Source organism: Callorhinchus milii, unplaced genomic scaffold (genome assembly GCF_018977255.1).
Source record: "Callorhinchus milii isolate IMCB2004 unplaced genomic scaffold, IMCB_Cmil_1.0 Scaffold4, whole genome shotgun sequence".
NCBI classification, from domain to species: Eukaryota; Metazoa; Chordata; class Chondrichthyes; order Chimaeriformes; family Callorhinchidae; genus Callorhinchus; species Callorhinchus milii.
The window spans coordinates 21,213,438-21,237,406 of NW_024704745.1; the positions used below are offsets into that span (position 1 = coordinate 21,213,438).

At 43.4% G+C, this 23,969-nt stretch overlaps 1 protein-coding gene across 2 annotated transcripts in view; it reads right to left on the minus strand.

The window, feature by feature from the left end:
• Nucleotides 1-23,969, minus strand: part of shroom2a (shroom family member 2a) — a 126,714-nt gene that overhangs the window by 25,763 nt on the left and 76,982 nt on the right. For both annotated transcript variants that reach the window (XM_042333859.1, XM_042333858.1), the window contains exons 3-5: nt 10,838-10,969; nt 7,015-9,808; nt 5,291-5,391 (exon numbers count right to left, since the gene is read on the minus strand). In XM_042333859.1, the coding sequence (XP_042189793.1) occupies nt 5,291-5,391; nt 7,015-9,808; nt 10,838-10,969 (3,027 nt within the window). The remainder of the gene's footprint in view (nt 1-5,290; nt 5,392-7,014; nt 9,809-10,837; nt 10,970-23,969) is intronic.

A 23,969-nucleotide genomic window follows, 5' to 3' on the forward strand; every position in this document is an offset into this window, starting at 1 on the left:
AATAATAATCCTTGCATTTGATGTATTGCCTTTCATGATGGAAAACGATTCAAAGCGCTTCGCAGCATTTATAATAATAATAATAATAATAATCCTTGCTTTTGATATAGCGCTTTTCACGTCGGGAGGACGTCCCAAAGCGCTTCACAGAACACACTGTAAAGTGAATTGACTGTATATTTGTGGGCGAACGCGGCAGCCAATTGCGCACAGCAATGTCCCACAAACAGTCGTGGATTGAAAATGACCAATTTATTATTGTTTTTGGTTTTTGGAGGGATTATTATTAGGCGTGTGGAGTAAGGAAACTTGCCCAAGGTTTCGCCCTGCCTGGAATTGAACTCAGGTCTCTAGCTTGCAAAGCGAGTGCTCAACCACTGAGCTACAGGACTAGTGCAATATGCATACTTTACAGGCAAATGTGGCTGCCAATTTGCACACAGCAATGTCCCATAAACAGCCATGAAATGATTGACTAATTTTAGGGAGATTGTTTTCCCAGGCATGGGGGGAAACTCCCTTCTCTTTTCAAATAGTGCCATGGGATCTTCACCAATCACATGAACAGGCAGACGGGACTTCGGTTTAATATCTCATCTGGAAACTGAAACATTTCTGTATCACTGAGGTGAAGCTGCTCTGCTTTACAGAGTACAAAGAAAACATCGCTGGAAAGCTAATTATGGTGGCTTGATAATGACTGGAATCTTGTGCAGCATGACTGTACATTCATTATATTACTGTTCTCACCATAAAACCATAGAGATAAAAGTCTTTATTATTACAGCTGGAACTCAGCAATCCTATTTACACAGATTCCACGACTATAACGGAATGATTGTGTGCACATAAGTAAGAAAAGTGCTGGTGTAGGTGTATTCTTCTCATTTGGCATATGGAGTTAATAGGTTTCACTGTTCCTGCACAGCAAGTGTTTCAGGCACTGTGAGCCCCGGGTGTCCACCTACACAACCAGTCTCCTGACTGTTCAATTGTTCACAACCACCAGTGACAACCAAAGACTCAGCACAAATCATCGTTGGCTACGTGAACCTCGTTCAGAGATACCACAGCATTTGGCCAGCAAACCAATTCTGATCAACCAAAAATGGGTCTGTTCAATACAAATAGTCCAAAGTGTGGAAAAAACACCAAACTGACTGGTTAAATAAAGTACTGAATAACACCAGTGGAAAACTGTCAAACCCAAGACACTCTGGCAATCACACACCATACCTGTGGCAGATTAGCAGCTCACAGACTCCACACAGATGCAAATGCATAGAGAGAACAACCTGCTCCCTCTATAACTGGAAAGGACGGTATTAACTCTGAAGGAGGCCTACAATGTAGCTACGCTACTCATTTATATTACCACCATATCTGCTGCAGCACCAACATTTTCAATATGGTAACAGTTTATTTTTGCTGTTTTTTCCCTTCTTACACCACTTCCCCTTGGTGACATCATCCGCAGACATGGGGTCAACATCCATATGTATGCGGATGACACCCAACTCTATCTTTCTGCCTCCACCTTCAACTCCAGGACCACTGCTGTCCTGACAGACTGCCTGTTGGACATCAAGTCCTAAATGAGGGCAAATTTCCTACAGTTGAATGTGAACAAGACTGAAGCCCTCCTGATTGGCTCGTGCCAGCGCCTCAGCACCTCAGGCTCTGGCAGCATCAACCTCCATGGTTGCACACTACAACTCACCAAGCCAGTCAGGAACCCAGGTGTCTTGTTCGACTCTCAACTGTTTTTTCTTCCCCACATCCAAGCCATGACCTTCCCTCACCTCTGTAACATCGCTCGACTCCGCCACTACCTCACCCCTCAGGCCGCTGAAACTCTTGTTCATGCCTTCATCACCTCCAGGCTCGACTATGCAAATGCCCTGCTTGTCGGCCTTCCCAACTCCTCCCTCCACAGGCTGCAGATAATCCAGAACTCTGCAGTCCGTGTCCTCTCCCGCACCAAACTCCCTGATCCCATCTCCCCCATTCTCACCCGACTCCACTGGCTCCCTATCCTTCAGAGGATCCAGTTCAAGATCCTGGTCCTCGCCCTCACCCCACCCTACCTCTGCGACATCCTAACCTGCTACCAACCCGCCGGCTCCCTCCACTCAGCCGGCTCTGGCCTGCTCCCCCGACCCATCTGCCCCACCATTGGTGGGAGAGCCTTCGGCCACTCTGCCCCCAACCTCTAGAATTCCATCCCCCAGTCACTCTGCCTCGCCTCCTCCTTAACCTCCTTCAAGTCCCGCCTCAAAACCCTCCTCTTCGACCATGTCATCGGTCACCCCCCTTCCCCTCTCCTCCCTTCTCGCCCCCTGATCCCATCTCGGGTCTGAAATGCTGTACACTATCGAGCGCCTTGGGACGTCCTCTCAACGTGAAGGGTGCTATATAAATGTAATCTTGTTGTTGTTTTCGCCATCCTGTTATTAAGTTGTGTGACTGCTAGTTAGATACGGTTCTAAAGGTACAGATCACCCTCTGGTAGCTAAGTGGCCAATAGTCACGTTCGAGCCTTGACGTGTTAATTATCAAGGAGTGGGGGTGGAAGGTGGGCTTTGTAGCCATAAAGCACCTTGTCACGTCTGAACATCTCAAAGTATTTCACAGTTTTTCTGAAAAGTGCAGTGACTGCATTATTTGTTGATGAATGTGGGGGTCAATTTGTGCATGGCAATGTCCCACAAATAGTCAAGAAGTGAATGACCTTTTTTTCATGGCCAGAGGAGAAATTGCTTTCTCTTTTCAAATAGTTGCATCGGATATTTAACGTCCACCTAAACAGGAAAACAGTACCTTGGTTTAATGTCTGACTCAAAGGGTGGCATCTCTAACACCACCCGCCCCTCCCCCAGAACTGCACTGCAGTGTCAGCCTAGACTGTGAATTCATAGCTTCTGGTTGAAAGGCTGCCTCCTAAAGCATGTTTTTAGGCACAATCGCATCAACTGCCAAGTACATAGAAGAACTTTAAACGGTTGTCATTTCTGGTGGAAATCCAAACGAGCTTCTAGAAAACATTTGCATTCCGTTCAGTTCACATGGTAGCACGTTAGTAGTAAACTAACACTGACCGCACACACATTGCTTCAATCTTCTTACTGCCTCAAACTGTGGTAAAGGTTTCTATTGCAGTGCATAATACTCCTTTGCGGTCAAAATATAGTACTTTAGTGCTGTGTGAAAAAGGCCAGTAAAGTTTTCTTTGCAGTTCAGAGTTTACATAGAATTACAAAGACTGTACAAAAAGGCTATTTGGCCTAATTAGTCCATGCCGGTCTTTATACGCCACATGAGCCTTCTTCCTCATGTATGCAAGGATTATTATTATTACTATTATGCATGAGGAAGTATTCCTTCATAACTTAGGCTAGTTTTACACTAACTTGGGTAAATTTTACAGATAATACTTTGATCAATACTTCATCGTTTGAGCAAATGGAACCTACTGAGGTAGTACCAAAATACAAGTATAAAACAAATATTCCAGTCAATGTTGGGACAGAGAGAAGAGTACAGCAATGTGATTGGTGATAGAATGCTGTCATACAATATCCTCCGCAGCATAGCCCATCCCTAAAGGAATCTTCTCATGGATTTCAGTTTATTTTGATATAACACTTTTAAAGTTTTTTCAAATGACTATGTTGGGATTTAATTTGCGCTATTCACAAAAGGGATGGGAAGAACAAATTGTGATTTTAAAAACTGTCTAAAGTGGTGAAAAAAAGGTCAAGAATGAAACATGGGTTTGTGCTCCTGCCTTTCGCACACATTGGTGGCATTTGGAAATCTGAACCAAAGCCGATCAAATTAGCACTTCCATCCCCTTTTGTGAACATCCCAAATTCCATCCCCAAAAGCATAACAGTAGATAGGATTAAGGTAAGCTTCCAAAGCTAAGTGTTCTACAAACCAGACTTAACATTGAAATAATAATAATCCTTGCAATTGAAATACTGCTTTATCAATTCATCGAGACATCTCGAAGCGCTTCACAGAATATACCATAAAGTGTAATGACTGTGTATTTTTGGGGCGAAACAGCCTACGCGGCAGCCAATTGTGCACAGCGACATTCCACAAGCAGTCGTAGATTGAATGACCAAATTATTGTTTTTGGAGAGATTATTACCCCCCAGATCTGCCAATCGACTAACTTCTGGTGAGTTAAAGCCTCAACACAGAGGGAAAAGATCCATAATATGACTCTATATCAGCAGTGGTTTCATGTTCTATCATTACCTCTGATCATGTAACCAGACCACACCACGCCAACAGGCTGAATAAGCTCTCTACGTTCCACTTCAGTGGCATCAGCTGTCACATCTAATAACCATGAGATTACAGTTCAAGCATTGCTAGACATGTCTTCAAATAGAAGAGAAAAACAGTCTGAAACATTTAAGATATAACGTTTCTGCTGACCATTTTGCAGGCTCATTATTGAAAACTATGGAAAGCTCAAACCTTCCACATGTTGACACAGCATTAGACACCAACTTACTTAGTCCCAGAAACGCACGGCCTCCCAGAACAATAATCCACACAAATTTCAAAACGGGTACAACTCACCCTGCTTTCTCCCTAAATATCTATACAAACTATTGTATCTACATTTCTAATGCTGAATTATTAACTGAGAATTATAGCAGCATATCATTTCTTTGAATTTCTTTAAAAACTTCAATGCCTGGATATAATAACCGCGGTGACAATTCCGAGGATGAGGAGTGGGCAACAGATGGTTAAGAATTTGTGCAAACAGTAAGAATTTTTTCAGTTGTGCCAAAGTTGAAACCCGAAGAATTTCTATCCTGCCTCCTGCAACTACTAGAGTGAAAAGGAATAAAAATTTGAAATTAAGTTTTACGATTTCTTTAACTTAGCATTGAAAACTCCCTCTTATAATATGGGGATTGGGTGAGTGGGTGGGGAGGGGGTGGGGGGGAGAGGATGGTGACTACACGCTGGTTACATTTGTAGACAAAGTCAGATCTTCTCTAGTTTGACGTAAGACTTTTTTTTTAAAAAAACTAGAGGTCTTTTTCTTAAATAAAATAATTTCGGCCACTTTTTATTCCAGTAATTCCAATATTAGAACCACCTGAAAATCTCATTTGCTGGCAGGAACACTATTCCTCACAAAGGAGTAACCAACCAAAATACAGCTAGCATGGCAACCAAAGTAACGTTCAGGTGTAAGTTGCTGGTTTGATGACTCTTTCTCCCACCCCCTCTCTTCCCCACTGCTCCATTCACCCACCTCATTGATGAGCTGCTCCTTCTGTTGTCCACTGTGGCAGCTGTGTACTCCATCGCCTTGTGGAAACTGTCCGGCTGCTTCCTCACTTCAATGGGAACATCCTTCAAAATGGTTGAAACAGGAAGTAAGTTGATAACATATTATTTGGGGTCTTTAGTTTTCCTCAAGCCACCCGGCACAGAATGTGAAGCAGACATTTTGGAAAGTCTGAGAGGTAGAGGATTTGTCTTTGCGACAGGGAGAACGACTGTTAAGTGCGCAGCTCTGTGCAGTTCACCAACATCTTTCTTTGGTTCTTATTCACCCAATACTTATCTGAATCTAGTTTGGTTTCTGTATGCATGTGCACTGAATGGCAGCTAGCAGCACGGACAGTGCATTTGCTGCTTCCACCACTGTTTCCCCCTCCCCCCCGCCAGATGATAATAGGGTTGAGTTCCAGGCCTGTCAATCACTTAAGCCTGTCTGCAAATGTTGGCAGTGAGGCCCATTGCTTCTCATTGAGATAACTGAATTAATGTTCTTGCTGTGCTGTGATCTTCCCGTTATAATTTGGGGAAGGCAGAATGTGAAAAAATATGGGCATGCACTTCCCATTAGTTAGCTATGGAAAGATATGGTTGCCAGACTGCAAGTCATTAATCGAGATTAATTGAAATGAGGTAAATAATAATAATAATCATTGAGTTTGAAATTACACCTTTCGTGTTGGAAAATGGCATTATATCAAATGCAAGGATTATTTCAAAGCACTTTACAGGATAAACTGTATTATGAAGGCAAACACAGCACCCAATTTGCACACAGGAATGTCCCACTTCATGAAGTGAATGCCCAATTTTAGCTGGGGGTTTGTTGGCTAGCACGCCTGTGAAATTCCCTTCTCGAGTCGTGTCATAAAATGTTTATTGTCCACCTGAACATGCAGACAGAGATTATGTTTTATGATAAATTGTTATCGTTTGATCCTTTATCATATGATATCATGCTGCAGGATTTGGTGATAAGTATTCATGTACATGAGCAATTTGTTATCACAACTCTGGTATGATACCCATTTCTCTTAAGGAATTAATTCCCCATATGTACTCTAGATGGTGCACCTCACTATGACAGCTCTTTCTAAGGCTCATAAAAAGCTCATTGTGTGGGTAAACTACATCAGTTTGAGATTTTTATCCTTCTAAAGTGCAAGGCAATTTGAACAAATGTTCATTTCCTCAGAAGCTTCCCCTTACAGCTCAGTGTGTAAAAGCATTGTTCAATTTGAACTAAAAAAAAGCAAGCAGTAAGGTTCCGGCTCGAAATGCAGGCAGTGCAGCCTTAACCAAACTGAGGCACTAATACAATACAAATTACAATACAATTACATTTGTATAGCCGTCTTTCACGTCGGGAGGACGCCCCAAGGCATAAATCGTATAAAGCATATAAATCGTATAATCATCCAAGTTGTACATGTGCTCAAGTCCCATTGAATTTCTTATTAAATCCACAAGTTTGATGTAACTCACACTTTACTTAAGTCAAATTAAATATATGGTCCCAACTGATACCACTTATGTGAGGTTCACTGTACTGGATTCAGTGCGCCAGAGTTAGGGAGAGGAGGAGACAATCGGAAAGAGAGAAAAGACTGGAGAGAGGGACTTCTTAAAAATCTTTTGTTACTACAATAGTAGGTATTAAAAAAAGCATGATTTACTCATGAAAATACAATTCACCTGAGCATAGAAGTCTTTGGAAGGTGATGACCGGGATCTCTCATGTACGTACTGTATTTTTACAGGTTCCTGTGAACTCTGGTCGAGAATATTGTCAGCCGAATGGTACCTTCCAGAACTTCTAGCCTCTGAAACCTTCCTCTGCTCTCTCCAGGTTGCCTGGTATTCTGCAAACGTGCCCAACCTCTGAGGTTCAGGCTGACCTGCTGTCTCGTGCGTGCTGACATCTTTTTCACTGGGATTCACAAAGTACTCTTGCCTTTCAGGTAGACTGCTTTGCTTTACTACATTTCCTTGAGATGAACTCCTGCTCAGGTCCCAGGCTGGATCAGGTCCCAAGTCTTTGGTCTTGGGATGATCGGCCAATGCACTTTCGAAGCCCAGAGAGGCTGCTCGGGCTCTGCCTTCAGCAACAGACTGACCCGGCTCCTCTGCCTCAGTTGAGTGTGGCTTCCTAGATTTACCGGAGGCCAGCTCTCCCGCAGCACGCTGGGAGTTGTGTTTGGGTGACGGCTTGCTGTGCGTTGTAGGATGGCCAGTCTTACTGCTTTCCTCAAAGAACTTCCGTCTGTCTGCAAAGGATTTGAAATTTGTTTTCCTTGGTGGCTGAGGAGGCTGGACGTCCTCAGACATTCCCACCTCGTTCATTTTTTCCGGTTCGGAGTAGGATCGCAGCTTCTGCTCCTGAGTGAACCGCTTCCTGCCACCCACGCGTGAAACGTGGTGGCTGCCACCAACTGGCGGGTCAGGGTAGCTTTCAGCAGTGTCCAGAAAGGCTGACAGTGATCCATCTCGAGGACCCAGGGTGGAGCTTGCTGCACTGTTAGTGAATGCTGAGCACTCGGGCGACTTGGGTCGATATTCAGTCAGCACAGGCTCCAAGTCTCTCCTCTTAAAAGAAGTTGCCTTTAGCACTCTGGCCTGAGCCTCCTTCAAGTTATCCTTGTAAGAACTGGAGAATGACCCGTCCGAAGAGGATCTTGAGTTACCTGTGGACTCCTCTTTCCAGCTTTCCACATCCTCCTCCAGTTCACCGGGACCTGCTAAGGCAGCAGCACTTCGACTCTTTTGCAGTTGTGCGCGTTTCATCTGGATCTCGTTCCTAAGAGCCGTGGCAAAGCGATCGCTCCGCCGCATCTGTTTGGCCAGCGACAGCTCATACAGTTGCTGCCTGACTGAACCTTCCATCCAATTCTCCTGAAGACTTTCATTTTCTTGTGTAAGAGAGTGTAGCATGGGCGTCTTGTGGGGGCATATTGCAATGCTGTCTCCATCTGGCATCCATGGCTCTTTCGGCTGGTGTCTGCTTTCACTAGATCCAATGGAGTTCTTGAAACCAAGCTGATGGCTGCATGATGAACCAGTGGGGTCTTTCCCATTGCTGTATGCACTGTTTCCCCACTGGCTTCCCTTTTCTTCATCCATTAATTGTGTTATAACATTATCTGGTACAGGTACAGACATCCTTGCTTTGCAAGTCTCTACCCTCCCGAGGCCGCTGTTATCATTAAGGCTGAGGGACGGCTGTTGGGAGTGATAGTACTTGGGTTGCTTCTGTCCCATGCTGGGTGCTGGATTGTTGCTGTCTTCAACCTGCCCTGGAGTAATCGCTGCTGCCTTGGAGTTTTCCCAGTAATCCACTTTGATCTGGGAAGGCTGAATGTTCACTGGTGGAGGCTGTCTGGAAGTAATACAGAAATACCTGCTCTGCCCAGCATTCTCAGGCCCTGGAGAAATTCCATGTACTGCCGGAGCAGTGGGAGAAGGGGTTTTAGTTGGCCAAATCTGGATTGGATTATAATAGTGGGAATTCTGAGTTGGCAACTCCTGCATGCTACTGCAATATCCTGAATGTGGTGGTTTGGATGGAAACACAGCCCGGTCACTGTGGTAAAAATTGCCTTCGTCACTGCTCTGGCGTTGGTGATGGGAAGAGTATGTGGGCTGAGGAAAGCGTATATCAGAACTCGACAGGGAATACTGGAGCCTGCTTTCACTTAAGTGTTTGTTGCTGTCTGCCGACGGGGAGAAAGCTGTATGGGGAGTTTCGCACACGTTGGTCACGTTGTAAGGGTTTTCCCTTCCTTCTTTCCCTCTGTCATTCACATGGGAAGGCACCTCTGCAATCCAACCTCCTCTGGGCTGGGGCTTACTCAAGGCCGAGTAATGTGGTGGGCCACAAACATCGGCAAACGCAGAAACGTGTGTTTTCTCATGGACCTTGGTGACAGCAAAGCTGTCGCTGCGGACAGGAGGGGGTGGGGGAGGGGACAGCATCTTGGAAATCCGGTTCTCGCCAGAAGGAATATGCCAGATTGGTCCAAAGTTCGGCCGACCTGCACTGTGATGTCTGGAACTCAGCTGCTCATCCGGCCTCGGGCTGAACCTCTCTTCATTACTAACCCCAGGTGCCAAATATCCCTGTTTGTCCTCTAAGCCACTCTGGTTGCCCAGATTTTGGCTGTGCCTGCCATTGCCATGCCTTGCAGCATCCCAGTGGCCCATTTTATTCAGCATGTTCTCAGTAGAGGACGAGTTCTCATTCCTGGATGATGACAGAGTATAGTCTGGTGTGCTGGAGCTGGTGGAGAAAGAGCTATAAGCAGAATCCCGTTTATTGTGCTGAGCGATGTGATCCATGCTGTTACTGGACCTAGTGGGGGATAATCTCTCCTGTTGGTAGATCTGCGGAGGCTGGTCCAGGCTGTCCATGCTGCCCAGAGAGCTGAACTGGTCAGATATACGACACAGGTTTGTTTGGTCCCATGAATTTGAAAGATCGTTTGACGAGGAACTAGACAGAAAGCACAGTGAGGATAGTTGTTAGAAGACTCACATTACATATAATGTGGAGGTGCCTAGTGTAGTGATTGCCTTTTGACGACTTTGTCTAAAATCACAGTAAACCTCAAGGGGCAATTAAACTACAAGTAAACAAACTAAGGGTTCCAGTTTCTCAAGAGTCGAGAGTTCTGTGTGAGGCTCCAAAATATCCTGCCTCTTCTTAAACACCTCAATTAATTATTTTATTATGGAGCAATTCAGTGCAAGTATTCACAATCCTTTGTGTAAAGAAATGTTGTCTGTTACAAATGTTACAAAATGTATCAAAAACATCCAGAATTGTGAGACTTAAGTCTTAAAGTCAACGGCCAACTGTAAATTCTACCTTCCCTTGATGGTTCAATGAGTTTATGCAGGGAGCCGCTGAACTCTATAGATCCAGAAGATGCAAGACCGATTTCCGGTCCGTGCTGAGTTACATTTCAGCCAGGCAGCAGTGAGGGGGAGGAGACGAAGCTACTTTTAACCTCACTACACAATGGAAGGGTAAAAATAAATTTGTCAAAATAAAAATTGGACACAGAGAGATCATAACAACTTGCATTTATATACTGCCCTTCACGCAGGATATTGTCTCGGAGCATTGCATATTAGTGGGGGTTGGGCGCAAAGCAAGGGAAAAGGGGGAGGTGACCAAAGGTGCATTCGAAGAGGTTTGCCAGATTAGAAACAAAGATAGCATGGAGAAATAGGGGCAACATGTTGGAACAGAATAAAATGGTTTTAATTTTCAATTGAAATTGTGTTTTATGTGTTTAGTTCAGTTTCATGGGGTTCATATTTCAGTGTCAAGAGTGTATGGAACAGAAAGAGTGCAAAATATTGCCTTGGACCCACCAGAAGCCAAGGCTTAATGACTGACAGTCAAATATCCCAATGTGAGTTTTAATCACAAGGGCCACTGGCGCTGAAGGAATTTGAAGGCCATCAAAAGCCTAAACTCAGCCGAAATGCAAGAAATGAAGGGTTGTGTACTTACGTTGCATAATACCTTGAATGCCAGGATGCACACACGCCAGTGTTTGACAGCTGCATCATGGCAGGCTCCGGCTGGCTATCTATGAACTTGGTTGAATGCCAAGAGTGAGGCCTACTGACTGGTTCATTACGTCTGCAATAGAGAGGCAGGTTCAAAATAAAATTACCAAGTGATGCAGAAAATAGTGAATCATTTTAAACCAGGGTTTTACAGCATTTCCTGCCAACTGAAGACTCAGCTGTTCTGTTTGTGAAAAAGCACTCCGACATGTAGGCCAACAACAGCAACTCCAAACAAAAATAAAATCTGAGCTTCATCCAGCAATGTGATTTACTGGATACACTGGTGCTGAGCAAGCAACCTGCTCCCAACTAAAACCCCCAAGAATGGGGAGCAAGGCTGCAGGCTCCGGAAATGATTTTGTTTCACCATTAACCTCCAGTCAGATTGGTGCCTTGTCGAGTCTGGTGCATTTAAAATAAAGTCCCATTACAGTGTAATGCACATGCCATTTTCATTCAAAGCACTAGTTCCTGCAAGAACTATTGATGGTCCAGCTGCACAAAACGACTAAACCTAATACGTTACACTTAATAAAAGCGCAGATAGGATTACTCCGTTTGACGGATCAATAAATCCTACAATAAAGATTCCGAAGTTGCTTTGAAAATTCAGCGAGAGTGCCTGTGATTCACATCAGTGTTAGTGTCCGCAAGAGGTATCGCTTTTCACTTAACATTTTTAAGACCAGCAGGTACTTGTTACTAAGCTGGTGAATGAATAAAATTGCATACATGATGAGAGCAACTCGAAAAAAACTAAGAAAACATATAGAATTCTGCTGACGGGAAATACACTATATAAATGCAATTATATAGCATCATTTGTTGTTGTCCAGCTCTGGCAGTTTCTTGGATCCGGCCATGTGCAGAAGAGGACAAACTAAAAGGTGAGACTTTACAATAGATAAAAGTTATGGGATGTGGCTGAAAGGCACAACTTTCTATTTGTATTGCGAGCATTACTGGGGGCTTTGATAATTGATGAACCTTTTCTTAAAGTTAATCACAATCTAGTTTCTTGACATCAGTTACCATCTCTCACCAACACTAATCAGCCTGTGGAAAATACTGTATAAATACAACACACTGCAAAATAAGTATTTAGTTCCAGATTCATTGATGTTTTAAAGGACATTTGTCAGTTCAGCATCTTTATTGCCAAGTAGTCATCCCAGGAGCCAGATTCAAGATGCAGAGCTAGAGCCAGAGGGACTAAGCACCATTTCACACCAGTCATTTGAGATTTAGGAAATTATTCTGCTCCATGTGCTCCAGCCAATGTGACTTTTCTGCTCCATTTGGTAAATTTCATAAGGTTTCCCTTGTACCTCTCCATAAATCAAATGCAATTTTAAAGTATAAAAACCATGGTATTAAAGATGTAAATCAAATTATACTTTACAATTGCAATCATTCATTGTAAGCACACAGCAATAACATTGTGAATTTGTAAGATTGTGAACAGAACAGTTTTTAATCCACATGATAAAACGTCTGGGTGATTTTGTTTTTAATGGGACATTTTCAGATGCAATGTATTAAGAACCATGCTTGAAATGAGAAATAATTGAGCCTGCTCCACTAACCAAGGCAAACTCAGAAATGAAACAAATTCTTCATTTTATCTTGAGGATAATTGCTACCACGTACAGTATACACACACACAAACTTAGACTCAAACACAATTCACTATTGATCATAGCGTCACAAGGTCACAACATCAATGGTAACATAAATATTTAAGTATAAAAGGGAGACATAATGTATAAATAGTCAAGGGCTAGTCAGCCACCGGCCAATGGTTGGAGGTGGATGGTAGTGATAGTGGTGGTTGGGATAAGGGAAGTCATGGGAATGGGCATCGTTACCTCATGGAACTTCTCAAGATCTTCATCAGAAAGCTTCTCGCCACATCAACATCAGTCTCAGAGGGAATTTTCTGTGCTACAATATCCACCATTTTGCTCTTCCTGAGTAAGCCAAACAATGAGAGGAAGAAATTCAGCTGAGGAGAAGTTAAGAGACGGGAAAGGTTGGAGGGTGAATGAGGCTCCAGGTTAAAGGTCAGAGTGCGTTAGCTGCTGTTTAATAGAAGAGTAGGAATGTTAATTCAATAGCATTTTGAATGATGGCAACACAGGAGCTCTGAGACAGAAGCACATACTATCCATCAGCTTGTATTAGGTGCTTGTTACACTGCAGTACACAGCACAGTGGTCCTCCTGGAGTTTACCCACTGGCAGCAAATTGTGGACTATCACTGATAGCAAATCCAAGTCCAAGTCTGAAAGTGGAAGCTACCAGTTCAGCGGAAGCCCAAATGTCACTGAGAGAAACGAACCCTGCTCTGAGCAAAGCCCACACTCTATCTCACCCTCTGCTGGTGGACAGATGTTATAACCACATGGAATCCAGGCCAGTTCAATTCCTGGACAAAGGCAGCTAATCTTCAAGAAACGAGAAGAACAACAACAATAAGTTGCGTTTATATAGCGCCCTTCACCCGGGGTAGTATCCCGGAACACTTAAACAAGAAACAAAGAACGTGCATTTTTATAGAGTTTTTTTCATGTCGGAACTGTGAATACTAGAAATTTGAGTTGAAATAGAAAGTACTGGGAAAGTCTTCCCCAATTAATAATTTGTGAAAAGCCAAATTGAATCATCGCAACGTCAACCCATTTTCCCTGTCCTAACTTCATCGCAACGGCTAGGCTCAAAGCCACCATTGTCCATTCAGCCCCCACACAGATAACGGCTTCAATAAACACACAAAAAAAATCAGAGTGAAGCCAGTCAAGTCCAAAGGTGCAGTGCTGACCACTCTGGACTACTTTGGGCCAACCATGCTAAAGTCAGGGGAGCGGTTACACCCACAGTCAGTCTGAACTGATCTACTGTACCGACTGCGCTTATCATCAATGATGTGATAACTATCAGTAGTGACATTTACTAGGTGACATCATTGCAATTATCACCCTGATAAGACTGAATGCCAATGGTAAAAACAGCAGCTCATTTTGCCCGTGTCAGGAATTGTGACTCTTTACACACTATGAATGAGAAACGTTTGACAGGACATTCAAAGCTGTAACACATGCTCACTGTGAGGTGCTGATCTCAGGCACAGCGTCTGCCACCTCTCCATAGGAAGAGGAGAGGAGGGAAAAGTACAAGATTTCAGAACCTGACACTCAGGTCAACGCTGGATACCTGGTCAGCAAAAGCCCTGGGTAATGGCTTGGGAGCAGCCTAATAGCTGTCAGGCCAGAAGTGCCATGGAGAAAACAGTGACATTCAGTTTGAAAAGTAGCGGAGGGGGAAGCAAAATAGCCGTAGTGCATTACTCTTGGCAGTTGGGTTCTGAATCCGTTAATAAAATACTTGCATTTAACATAGCACTGTATTATATTATATCACGTCCTCCCGACATGAAAGGCGCTCTATAAATGGAATCTTGTTGTTGTTGTTGTTGTTGTATATTAAAGCATCTTGAAGAGCTCCACACAATGTATGACTTTATGGTGGGTGGTTATGTAGGCAAACACAGCAGCTAATCTGTGCCAGCAACAATATACAAACAGCATTAAGTGAACGATTATATTTAGGCTGCGTGTGTACCTGCTCAGCACCTTGGAACGTCCTCCCGACATGAAAGGCGCTATACAAATGTAATTTGTTGTTGTTGTGTGTGGTATGTATGTGCGTGAGAGATAGAGAGAATGTGTGCGGTACCGTGCATGCACTTTTGTAGAGAATTAATTTGGGGGCTGGGAGTTCAACCGAATGTCTGACAGATGCAGAAACACATTGCCATGCTTAAAAGAGTATCCAAGACAAAAACTGAAATGTCATATATGTATGGAAATTTCCATTTGCCTGGTATAGAGTGTGCACTGTATCCCAGGAGGATTGCCCCTTGATTACCTGGAGAGTATAGGTACAGGTTGGCCAAACCTAAGGCTTGTGTGTGTTGTAGTCCTCGTAGAATTTACCCAGTTAAATCACTGTTGGAACACTGGCAACAGTCCCGCTGCTTGTTCAACTAGGGCCACCCTACCCGTTAGAATTTTGGCATGCAGGCGTGACAGCAATCCCTGACATTTTGTACGACTACAAACATTAATTATCTCAAAAACTGCTCCCACTGAGTAGCATAAAGAGTTAATGTTTATTGCAAGAATAAAGGCAATTTATAAAGCTTTTTATGACACCCACTATTACTGAAGTGATAATAGGTTTCCTGGGGACCTGTACATATATAAATACCATTTGACCATATGGTAGTGGTTAAGTAATAAACTAATCAGCCGGATCTGCCGAGGTTTAAGGCAGTTGGATTAATAGATCTTTAAACATCTTTAATGTAAAGAGTAACCAAAGCGGGCCCCAAGTTGCTGTCTGCTCATAAATGCCATACGCAATCCCTCCACCTCTCTGTCATCGGTTTGCACTATGCAAACTTCACTTTTCCAATTAGATAAAAGCACAGTTCAGCAGGAGCTCACTTCTCTGCTCTCATCCACAACTCAAGAGCCTAGTCTGTGGGTTTGGAAAGAAGCTTGAGTATCTCAACAAGCTGGAAAATTACCAGCCCCTAGAGATGTCCTCCCGAGGTGAAAGGGGCTATATAAATGCAATGTGTTGTTTTTTGTTGTTGTTGCTGGAAAAAAAACACCTCCGACGTGAACTCTTTTCTGCAGAGATTTCCTGCACGTGATCCTGACAAGAGGGACCTCAGATCTGGGGAGATAACTAAAGCTCCTGTTCGTAAGCCCCGTAAGGAGAAAAGAAAAGTCACGTGGAGAGAGAAGAAAAGAGCTTAAACAGAATTTTTTACCCCCAAAGATCAGGAAGACTTACATTATTTCCAAATCGTGTACATCAATATAAATGCTCAGGTCAGCTTTATATCACATAATATAGATTCACTTGTTTTATACACTGAGAGCAACCTGACCTACATTTAGCCTCGGGCCATATGGTGCAATCTACCCTGGCCTTAGGGAGGTGCAAGTTCATTGAGGCTCTGACAGAATCTTGCACGCCCATAGGCTCACAGGACAAGTATTTATATCCCAGCTCACAACTTCCTAGTCTCAATGTTTAAAATAACAAAGAGAATTGATATGGTGCATAGGAAACAACTCTTCCCTCTGGCAGAGAATCACAAACAAGGGGACATTGCATTCAAAGCTAGAGCTAAGCTTATTAGAAGCAAGTGCAGAAAAGATTTCTTCACATACAGGTTGAAAGAATGTGGAATGCACGGCCTCAGAAGGTCGTAAAAGCAGAATGAATTGAGATGTTTCAGAGGTAGAATAGACAGGCAGAATAAATAGATAAAATAAATATAGATAGAACAAACTACACACACACACACACATGCACACACTTGGATAGCAAAGGATTTATAAGGGATACAACGGAAAACAACAATAAGATTACATTTGTATAAAGCCAGGGAAATGGAATTAGAAAGGTAAATGTTGCCATAAAGTAATAAAATGATAGAGCAGGTTCATTGGGCCAAACAGCACACTGCAGTTCATACAGGGTAACATTTGTGGAATTCCTAAGTGTTCCTGTATACGCAATGTGTTTGGGAATACCAGCAGGTGGTGCCTCTCTGCAGGCAGAGGTTTTGCTCCACGCATGACCTGGGTACTGCCATTTGCTTTTGTAATGAGGCGAGCTATACTAGTTTGTAAATTTTAGAGTTCTATATTATCTTGTTTCTTTCATTTTGTTTCTCCTATTTTATCTGCAATAAATATCCAGACTGATCACCAAAAGCGCATTTAGAAACGCTACAAGTATTCTCCTATTGTTCCTGATCCCAAAAGCACTATCCTCGCCCGACTCCACTGGCTTCCCATCATACAGAGGATACAGTTCAAGATCCTGGTCCTCACCATCAAAGCCCTCCATGACCTTGCTCCCACCTACCTCTGCGACCTCCTACCATCCTGTTCGCTCCCTCCGCTCAGCGGGCTCCGGCCTGCTTCACATTCTCCGTCTCGCACGCCCTACTATTGGCAGGCGGGCCTTCTGCCACTTTGCCCCCACCCTCTGGAACTCCATCCCGCAGTCCCTCCACCTTGCCCCTTCCCTTGCCTCATTCAAGATCCATCTCAAGAACCTCCTCTTCGACCATGCTTTCGATCTCCCTGCTTACCCTCCTGCCCTCCACCCTCCCCAATCCTGACCCCCAGCTTGAGTCCGAAACTCTGTTTGGCCAGCTCCTTGGAACATCCTCCCGATGTGAAAAGCACTATACAAATGTAATTTTGTTGTTGAATTGTGACTAGCTCTAAATGGCATTGGCAAAAGCCAGGGATGGTGTCAGCTGCCTGCCTCTAAGCTGAGTGCAGTGTGTGGTGCGAAAATACCAATCACAAGCACACATTGTGTCCTCCTTGTCCCCAAAGAAATCACATGAGACACAAAGGACCATTCAAGTTTTATGAGCCACAGAAATATTTGAAATCTTGTTAGGAACTGGCTATACATATTTACCAGTTAGCAGATCAGACAGCTCAGTCCAGTGTGTGCAAAGCTGAAACAACACGGGTTCCAGCCAGCTGAATGCACTGCCCAGGGCCTAATCCTGGCTAATTCACTGTGGACTACAGCCACTGCTCCGGCTGCTGTTTCACTTTGCCAGCATGCATACACGTCACAAACGGTTTGCAAGTTCTTCAGTTGAAGACACCTGGCTCAGCTGGTAGCACTCTTGCGTCCAATCCAGAGGGACCTGGACTCAAACCCCATTTGGGGCTTTGAACTCGCAGTTAAGGCTGGCACTGGGGGTGTGCAGCATTGTCCGAGGAGACATGCTTCGGATGAGACGTTAAACCGTAGATCCCGTCTGCCTGATCAGATGGACTTTAAAGATACCATGGCATTACTCATAAAGAGAAGGGAATTTCTCACAGTATCTTGGCAATCAATCCCCCAACATAAAATTGATCAGTTATTTCCCGGTTGTTTGTGGAACATTGATGTGTGGAAATTAGCTGCTGATTTCACCTACAAATACTGTCACTGCACTTTACAGTATATCATGTGAAGCCCTTTGAGATGTCTCAACAATGTGATACGATGCCATATCAAATGCATGTTTCATTTTTATTATTAAAAGATGAAAACAAAGTAAAATGTCAGGCGGATTTTGCAGTATTTCTTAATTAAGAAATCAGATTGGAGACTCCCACTGGTAACTGGAAATAAATCACCCAGGTCATTGTGACTCGATATTGTATTCAGCTTTGTGCTTTAAAAATTCAGCCCTCCGAATGCTAAACTCTCAAACACGGTTAAGAAGAACCAGAGTCAGTTGAGGATGTTTAATGGTTGGGGGCGCCGAGAAAACAACCTCTCTGAGACATAAACTAAATCCTGGATAAGCTTCAACTTTCGTCAACTGAATGTCTACAAGACCAAAGTTTACCCTGCTTGGCTCTACCAGTGCCTCTGGCTCCAACTAAATTAACCTTCCTGACTGTTCGCTCACAGGGCTAGTGTGCACTCTCCACGATTTACTCGACTCTCACCTCTCCTTTAAGGCTTTTATCCAGTCATTGACCAAATTCACTGCAACATTACCTGTATTCACTCCTTCACCCTTAACACAAACAAAATCTCCATCGACTCCTTTGTCATTTCTAGACAGGATTTCTCCAATGCCCCAACAGCATGCTCCAACCCCTTCCCAACTCAACCCTCCACAAGCCACAGGTCATCCCAAACTCCACAATCCTTTCCCATAACAGCACGTGGGGAGAGTTAGAGCAGACAGTGTGCATGGAGAGTTACAGCAACAGTATGTAAGGAGAGTTAAAGCAGATAGTGTGTAGAGAGAGTTAGCGCAGACATTGTGTGGAGAGAGTTAGACCAGACAGTATGTGGGGTGATAACTTCCAAGGCTCCAGTCCGGAACAACCTTAAATTTAATGGCATCACCTGACTAACAAATACAACTGCTCCATGTATTTCAATATGAAAACAATAATAATCCTTGCATTTGATATAGCACCTTATCACGTCTTTGAGACGTCTCAAACACTTCACAGAATATACTGTACAGCAACAACTTGCATTTATATAGCGCCGCTCATGCTGGGTAGCGTCCCAGAGCGCTACAGTGATGTTAAATCGTAACATTTATGTATACGTAAATGTTATGATTTAACATTAAATACATTAGATACATAACGTTTGGTAACAAGGTGAGGTGGGAGGGACCTGTGATTTTTATTAATCCTTGGATCTCTATCATGAACACTTTTACTGGTACCAAGAACACAATAGCAAAGCTCAGTTACTGTACAGTGGAGTTCAGTACAACAAGCGCTACCTTGCAATTAAAGGAATTCTTCAATCCAGCAATTATTTCCTAGTTTAACCATCAATGCTGTGATCGTTTGCCAAAAGGACACGCGAGAGAGGTCAGACGCGCCCTCCCCACTTTCAGACCTCAGCTCCCTTATTCTCTGTACACAATGGCCTGAGGCGTGCGCTCCGCAAAGATCTTGAGAAAATCTCAAAGCACTCTACACAATCTGAAAGCTATTAATTATTTGATCGGTGGGAAGGAGGGGGGAGGGAAAAGAGAGAGGATAGACATCTCCACCACATCAAATAAGAAGGCTTGAGGCACAAAGGAAGACAGTCAGGCTGCACTGGAAAGAAAGATCCAGCCGAGAGACCAAGAGATAAACTCTGGGGTCCTCCAGATTTAATCAGTAAATCAAAACTTACCCACTCTGGATGCACACAGCACATGCCGAAGGACGCAGTACCAATACACAAATGCTTGGATTTCACTTACTAAACTGACTGAGGAGGAGGTAAAGCAGGGGCTATTCTACCGCTGGCCAGTACAGCCCAGGAACTGCAAGCTTGACTGGCCTTGTTGCAATGCACAGCAGCCAAGGCCGTGCATTCCTCAGGCACTTCAAAAGAGCCCCGAGAACAATAGAGCCAAAATCGTTTCTTGGCCGACGTGGGAGTAGAGAGACTCAGACAAGCAACAAATAAGAGGGAGCCCTGAAAGTATTCAGCTCTCAGGCTAACCTGCTTTTTGTTGGGGAGAGGAAGCAGCTACACTATCACACATGTGTAAAAGATGCGACTTTCTTCACTCAGTCTCAGCATTTCTCCCCCTCCCTCCTTCCTTCCCTCCTCCTTTCAGGTAATCCCTACTGACCCTTTCTTCTGATTGGTTTCCCATCCACAAACAAACCAAACACTAAAGACAGAGTTTCTCAGTTCAGGCTATTAAGGAGACCTGCTCCCCCCTTTTGGATCTCTTCCCCCTTCGCACTCCACGCCCACAACCACGGCAAAGCATTTAGCCACATAATAGGTGACCTTACCAAACACAGCGCTCGCCATCAGAGGAAAAGACGTTTCTTCAAAGCTGAGCGGCTAACTCAATGCTCAGTGTTGGTGATGTGGGGTGTTGTTGCGAGGATGCTCTAGCACTTCTGGGCACTGTGCAAGAAAACATCCACCCAACTCAAGAAATAAAAGCAACAGTGCTTGTTCCACAAACCCACCTCTCAGGTTAGCGTTTGTTGCTACAGTCCTCCCGGATTCAAATCCCTGTAGTAAAACATCCCTTCAAACTGATATTCTCTCTCCCCCAGCATCAGTCAGCGTTTGACAGATGTGAGCTGTTCATAGTCAGAATGGGTGTTGTAAAGCACAAGGCTTCTGACTCACCTCAGTATCCCCCATCCCCGTCTCCCTGCCCCCAGTGTGGGCACCGGAATTTGAATTCTTGTAAGAATAAACTTGCATTTCTACAGCACCTTATAATAATAAATTAAAATGATCCTTGCATTTGATATAGAGCCTTTATCACGTCCTTGAGAGTCTCAAAGCACTTCACAGAATATACTGAAAAGTGAATTTTAAGACAATATGGTTTTACAGACCAGAACCAAGTGAAATCTCAGGCCTCTGGAATTCAAAGGAGGTTGTTACAAAGGAGCAAACCCACAATTGAAGGGTTCAGGGGACTTTTCAATAATCCTCAAGTAATTTACCAAATCCTCAAGTAATTTACACCTTATTTAAATCCTTAGGTTATGTTATTGTTAACACCCATTCACCTAACTTTTATTTCCAGTGTGCCCACTCCACCTGTTTAAAATCATCACCTGCAAAAGTTTCAAATGACTGATATAGTAAGCAAGGAGTCCTGTAGCTCAGTGGTTAGAGCACTCGCTTTGCAAGCAAGAGACCTGGGTTCGATTCCCGGCAGGGTGAAGCCTTGGGCAAGTTTCCTTACTCCAATAATAATCCCTCAAAAAAATAATAAATTGGTCATTTCAATTCACGACTGTTTGTGGGACACTGCTGTGTGCAATTGGCTGCTGCATTTCGTCCACAAATATACAATCAATTCACTTTACAGTCTATTCTGTGAAGCGCTTTAAGACGTCTAGAAGACGTGAAAAGCGCGATATCAAATGCAAAGATTATTGTTATTATTATTAAGGAATCGGTTTGAAAATGAGTGTCAGTGGCTGCGGTTGAGGGAATTAATGCTTTGAAAATAAAAAAACAAATAGGGGTAAAATTTGAGGCATTTAACTTAGTTAAGAGGAACTGCAACGAATACTACAGCAGGTGACACCCCTCTCTCCAGGGCTTGTCAGGTTACTTGCGGTGACTCAACAAAAACAACAACAACTTGGACTTATATAACGCCCTCCACACAGGGTAGCATTTCAGAGCCCTTGAGGCAACCTCTTTCATTTTGCAAATTATAGGCTCACACTACGTTCTTTTTATTTTGTTGAATTTTCTTTTCCCTGGGTCGATCTCAATCCTGCTCTCACACAATCTCCAGTCAGCCACAGGACAGCGATCCCACAGGATCCTGGCTGTTATTTCCCTTTCTAGATCAACAAAATTGAGGCCAATTGGACTATATCTACAACCACCCAAGATGGTAATTCAACGGAGACTGAGATGTAGCCAGGACTTACACAGTATTGGTTTCAGAATAATTTATAGTGAAAGATCTCAGTCTTTAGCTATTGACTAAATTAGACCATTGGAGGTAGACTAATAAACATCATTTGCCCACAATTTGCAGAAAACAACATAGCTAAAGGTTATGTAAGGAGGTTCATATCAGTTCTGGATGTTGTGGAATTACTGAAAAGAAGGGGTGTTTTTTGTAGTGGGCCCAACATTTCTGTGTGCTCTTTTCTCTTTCTATCTTTCCTTTTTTCTTTCAATGTAATTAACAGTTTCAAGGTCAGAATAGTTCATCACACCAAGCTGAACAGTAATCACTGTAACTTGAACAAATCTTTCAAGAACACAGTACTGCAAAAGATGCCTGCAGTCCAGCTAGCCAGACCTAAAATCAATTAAAAAAAGTTCTTCTGCAACCACTTCTTGCCACTAGGTGGAAGTCACTGGGTATCAATCGCTGCAGCACAGCTCATGAGATGGATCCGAGTCCAGAGAATGGCAAATTCAACATCAACTGGGTCAGACAGGGCACCTCATTTTAACATAATTGTCTGAGTCCAATCTTTTAGGGTTCATGTTATAAGTGAAGCGTGAAAAAATGGCTGATTCTGGGTCGTCAGATCATGACTTATATCACTCCCTGCACATAGCCCAGATGAAATGGAAGTTAGCAGCATTTCCTGTATATTTTGCCCACAAAATATATAGTTAATTCACTTTTACAGTATATTCTATGAAGCTTTGAGACGTCTCGAAGATGTGATAAGGCGTTATTTCAAGTGCAAGGATTATTATTATTATTAAAGCATGTATGCACAATAATAATCTTCTCATTTGATATAGAGCCTTTCATGCCAGGAGGACATCCCAGAGTCCTCATTGTGGGAGTGGAATAGTGAAGTGGAATGACTGTGTGTCTATAGGCAGTCGTCCAATTGTGCATAGCAATGACCCACAAACAGCCATGAAACAAATGATCAATTTTATTTGGGGGATTGTTGGGACAGGTCACTGGAAGAAACTCCCTTCTCCTTTCAAGTAATGCCACAGGATCTTTAACGTCCATCTGAACAGGCAGATGTGATTTCGGTTTAACGTCTCATCCAAAGGATGGCCCCTCCAACAATGCAACCCACCTCCAGCACTACACTGGAGTTCAGATTGGACTATGTAAGTTCAAAGTTCTGACATGGGGCTTGAACCCATAAGCTTCTGATTCAGAGGCAAGAGCGCTAACATTGAGTCAGACTGACACCATGCTCAGAAAGTGACAATATGATGACCTAGAAGTCACACAGTTTTTAGTGCAGGAAGGCAGCTTGTCAGTGTCAGAAACCAGGTGTACCATGCTTTACAGGTCAACCTGTATCTGGGAGGAATGCGTAAAACAGGATTGCTCAGTAATAATATAATAATCCTTGCATTTGATATCTCATACCAGAACATCTTAAAGTGCTTCAGAGTTTTTTAATCAAGCAATTGCAGCAGCCACATGTCCTACAAATGGCCATGAAGTAAATAGTGCCATAGGATCAAGCAGACCGTTCAACTTTTCATCTAAAGGATGGCATCTCTGACATTGTAGCCCTCTCAGTCAGCACTGCATTGTTGTGTCATGAGAGTCCTACCAACTAAACCAGGGTGACATGAAAGGAAGACGCTGAATAGAAGCCAGGATCTTGCACAGAAAATAAAACATATGGATGAGACAGCTCATGCCATCTTGCTCCCATACCTTAGTGTTACTTTCTTGATCGCCATAAATGAGTTCACAAAACAGCATAGCAACCAGGTAAGTTACGGAGCATTGCTAGGATACAAAGGGGGATTTGCATCATCAACCAACACATTAAAATCAATTGCAAATCGCACTGAATCTCTGGTTCTATTTACAGGATGAGAACATACCTGATGAGAACATTCATGTTCTTTCAAGGATGGGTTGTATCTAACATAAGAAAGGCTGTAATATTCCAACCCCCAAAAGAATTGGATCCTGTATATTTGTTAATTTACTCTAAACACAGAGCAACACTGTTATAATGTGGTCGCCTGGCTCAATACCTATAAAG